The sequence below is a fragment of the Formica exsecta genome, unplaced genomic scaffold, assembly GCF_003651465.1.
Source record: "Formica exsecta isolate Colony F162 unplaced genomic scaffold, ASM365146v1 scaffold15, whole genome shotgun sequence".
Lineage (NCBI taxonomy): Eukaryota > Metazoa > Arthropoda > Insecta > Hymenoptera > Formicidae > Formica > Formica exsecta.
The window spans coordinates 1,398,404-1,402,650 of NW_021848825.1; the positions used below are offsets into that span (position 1 = coordinate 1,398,404).

The window sequence follows — 4,247 nt, forward strand, 5'->3', positions numbered from 1 at the left end:
ATATATATGTATAAAATTTTTGTTTACCGATCATATTTTTCTTACAGTGTACAATATGTGGAGAAGAACCTTTAAAGGGTACCAGATGGCATTGCGCAGAATGTCATAGTGAAATTGATCTATGTGGTGATTGTGCAGTAGCACAATTGGAAGTCGAAAATCCCACCCATGATCCATCCCATAAATTAGTTCCCATAAAACCACCACAATATACTAGAAGTTATGATTTAGATTATTTTCCACAAAATTTCAGTAATTCTTCCTACAATTATCTCGATCCAAACTTTCTACCTGAATAGCACATGTTATTCCAAATAAATACGAGAAATATCACTTATATAGAATAAAAAATTTATTGAAGCATTTATACAGTGGTGGGAGAAAATTCAGAGTTGGGAGATGTATATTTTAAACGAATTTTCGTCTGAAGTTGATTAAATGTTCCATTTTTTATACTGTCACGAATAGCAATAAAGAATTGAAGATAATGATGAGTATTGTGTCTGAAAATAATTATGTTAATTGTTAGATTCTGCGTAACAGAGCATGTACAAAATTTATTAAATTATAATTTACAAATACATACATCATTAAAAGTACTAAACCAAGCATTTCTTTTGTGTGATGCAAATGATGAAGATACGCTCGTGTGTGATTTTGACATGTAAGACACTCACATTTTTTACAAATAGGTGAAAAGTCATCTTTATACCTGTAAAGAAAAAAAATATATATATGAATAAATATATATGGAAACATGAACATTATAATGAATATGTCATATTCTATATTTTTTTTATTTCCTATATTCTACCTTTTTTCTGCTATTGACATTTTACATTGATCATTCTCACAAATGTCATGATCGCACATAAAAGTCAAAGCCTGTGATTGTTCAGTAATTACATAAGGATAGGATGAATCAAATACATCCACCCCTAATTCGATGAGATCAAGTACAGTAACTGGATTCCAACAACCCATTGATACTCTTATTTTATCAGTAGGTAGTAAATTCTATAAAAAATTATAGTATAGTTATTGAAATATTTTGAACAATAAACATACATTTTCAAAATTGGTATTTACAATGGTATGCTGTACTACTTGTTTGATTTGTTCTATTGAAATATTCTGTACACTTGGACCATTATTATGTAATCCATCTATAACAAATCCTGCCAAAGGTTTATCTTTTAGATAATTTATGGAATCCTCCCTGGCTTGCAAATTGTAACCACCTTCCACTGGTCCTAATATTCCTTTAGATTTTAATATATCTGAATGCAGGTGTATATCTAAACATTGTTCTAATAAAGTTTTGCTTCGCAGAACTGCTTTTGATACTCGTTTTGCGCTACTATTAATATTTGTATCTCCATCACATAGCGCAACATAGAAATCTGGTTTATAAGTTTGCACAAGCTCCATATATTTATCAGCACTAAAAACAATTCTTCCCGTTCTGGACCAGACAGAAATGGAGTCTAATTTCTGAAAGCCAGGATTCGTAGTATATGCGGGATCATGTATTGATAAAAAGTTTATGTATTCCTAAAACAAAATCCTTTAATTAGAAATACAATGAAATTTTAATGCATATTGATATATAGATTAATCTTTGGTTATACCTTCATGCTAACAAAATCAGCGAAAGAAGTATTAAACTCTTTAATAACATCTGTCATTAATGCAGTAGAGGAAAGTGAGACTGAGAGCAGTTGTTGCTCCAACGTTAACATTTTAAAGACGTCTTTCGTTAAATGTGGTATACTGCCACCCTATAAACATTGTTTTAATATAAAAAATTAATATAAATATTATAAGAGATAATATTACAAAAGATTATATATTTCATACCTTTGTGTAAATAAGAAGTAGAGGTGTTTCAAAAGAAACGTTAGGCATTCTTTCAAATCCACTCAGAGTACCAATTCGTGTAGCACAACGTGCTACAGAATCAGTGAAAAATTTCATTGTTGTTATAATTTATTTTACTATCTAATCACGATTTTTTTCTCAATAGATAATAATAATTGATGAAACGTGTATGTAATATAATTAATAAACACACTTTTTTTAAAGATTCTATTGTGGCATGTTTACAGATTAATTCGACATACACAACATAATATACACATACATACACAATAAGTGTTTTATATATTTTTAAACGAAATTAATACAAAATAATGATTATAATCATTTAAAAAGATAAATTGTACCGTACAAGCTAACTTTTTAGTAACACGTGATTCTGATATAACCTCAACATATTACTCTTAAATTCTACAATGCAAACTAAAATTGTTTATATAACATAAATTAATTCATTCATGAACAAGAATAATTTGAACGAAATTCATAATAAAAAATTTATTTATACTAAAAGACGAATAAAACGAGTGGACAAAAGTGGTTGTTATACAGTCTCTTTCCACACAATGATATAAATTGCCAATTAAATAAATCAAAATCTCTAATTTTCGCTAAGTAATATTGCGCTAAATTAAATTGCTTTTTTAAATATTTGCGATTTACTTGCATATTTAAAATTAATAAACAAATAAATATAAATCATATATTCAATAATAAATATTTTATACACAACACACGCAGTTTCTCATCGAATGTTTTGTAATTTTAATATTATTTTTAGTATATCGTACATTTCTCCTTATATTGAACAAAAGATTATAACTAATTTTTATTATCATATTTTTAATATGTTTTTAAAATATTTCAGTGTAAGAATAAATTTAGCATGTATCAAGTAATATAAGCAATTGTACATTTTGAAAATATAGTTATAATAACTAACTTTGGCGCCACAAATACTTCGTTCGACCAATCAGAGACTTTTGGTGCCTTTATTCTGATTGGTCAAGGATATTACGCGCAACTTCGCACTGATTTCGTTTTCCTCTTTTGCGCGGACCGTTGCAGCGTAAAGAAGCAGAAACTTCGGGCTCCGATAATATCCGCACAGGTAAGCCGACAAAGAAGTAATCGAACCAAATAAATGCCATTATTTGCAATAAAATTGTTTTCTGAATAAATTGTGAAAATATTTAGTAGGTTTATGGCAAAAATCGAGTAAAATTTTCAGATTAGATAATCGGACATTAGATCTTGCATTCTATCGCGGTCTTTCGGATATTTATACATTTAGAGACAATTTAACACATTTGTACATTTATAGTCATACTTTAGTTTAACGCCGTTATTATCTTTTTTGAAAGTTTTGCTTAGAAATCGAAAGTAGAGCCTTTTATTCTGATTGAATAAAAAATTGGATTAGGACTGCAATATATTACATTCTCATACACGGAACATGGCAATAATAGAGGCAATGACGATAGCGCCACCATGAACATAGCCCACTATATGTATTAATATAAGCGTCTTTGCAAATAGCAGTTTGAAATGAGTAGTGTATCGCGAGTGTATGTATTGATCGGGAATAAATACAAAAGATTCGGATCAAAAAACAAGTTGTGCAAGATTAATAAACCGTTTTCGTGAGTGCCTTTTCTCTTCTATTACTTGCGAAGTGCAGAGAAAATTCAATTTCTTATAAATCTTAAAATAAGCCGCAGATAAAATCGCGATGCACGGCAGTTAAAATAACGGTCGGTAGGTGCACTCTATTTAAAGTTATAACTGATTCGATGCATTTAATTAGTAAACTAGAAGAAAATAAATCTTCATCCTTTTTGTTTTGATTAGTCAATCACACACACATGATTCGAAGCATTGTAATTTCAAGGGGAGTATAACATTCATCATGTCTCTATTATTCTAACACTCGATCGCAGTTTATGATGTGATTCTTCATTGATGTAATGATTCTTTTCTTAAGATTTTTGAAACTGGATTTCCATGCTACTCTGTTAAAATAAAGAATTTATTTATTTAATTTTCTTAATATAAGTATGTTTTGATCGACATATATTTTTGATGATCTTGAAATTTTACATGATTATATTCTGATTTTTTTATATTATATAACTTATATTATCAATTATTTTCTTGCAGATATTGACTGATGTTTGGACGTTTAATATATATCGCAGAAATTAGACGAAATTCGGGGGAATTCGGTGAGTGATTGATAAATGTTCTACTATCTTATGTTGTAAGTATCTACAACGGTCTCTCTCTATTCAAAGTTGCATGTAAAATATTTGTTCCTCTTTCTGGAATAGAAAAAACAGAGAAACTCTATTAAAAAAAAAAAAAAAATA

General features: G+C 28.7%; 2 protein-coding genes across 2 annotated transcripts in view; one reads left to right on the plus strand and one right to left on the minus strand.

The window, feature by feature from the left end:
* Nucleotides 1-485, plus strand: part of LOC115232770 (ZZ-type zinc finger-containing protein 3) — a 2,149-nt gene extending 1,664 nt beyond the window's left edge. The window contains exon 5 of the mRNA XM_029802845.1: nt 48-485. Coding sequence (XP_029658705.1) covers nt 48-299 — 252 coding nt within the window. The 3' untranslated portion in view covers nt 300-485. The remainder of the gene's footprint in view (nt 1-47) is intronic.
* On the minus strand, nt 333-2,475 carry LOC115232769 (queuine tRNA-ribosyltransferase accessory subunit 2). Its single transcript, XM_029802844.1, has 6 exons — nt 1,861-2,475; nt 1,632-1,781; nt 1,090-1,554; nt 815-1,017; nt 587-712; nt 333-503 (listed from the first exon to the last, which is right to left on the minus strand). Exons 1-6 carry the CDS (start codon nt 1,975-1,977, stop codon nt 365-367), a joined length of 1,200 nt encoding a protein of 399 aa, XP_029658704.1. The 5' UTR covers nt 1,978-2,475; the 3' UTR covers nt 333-364.
* Nucleotides 2,476-4,247: the final 1,772 nt, after the last annotated feature.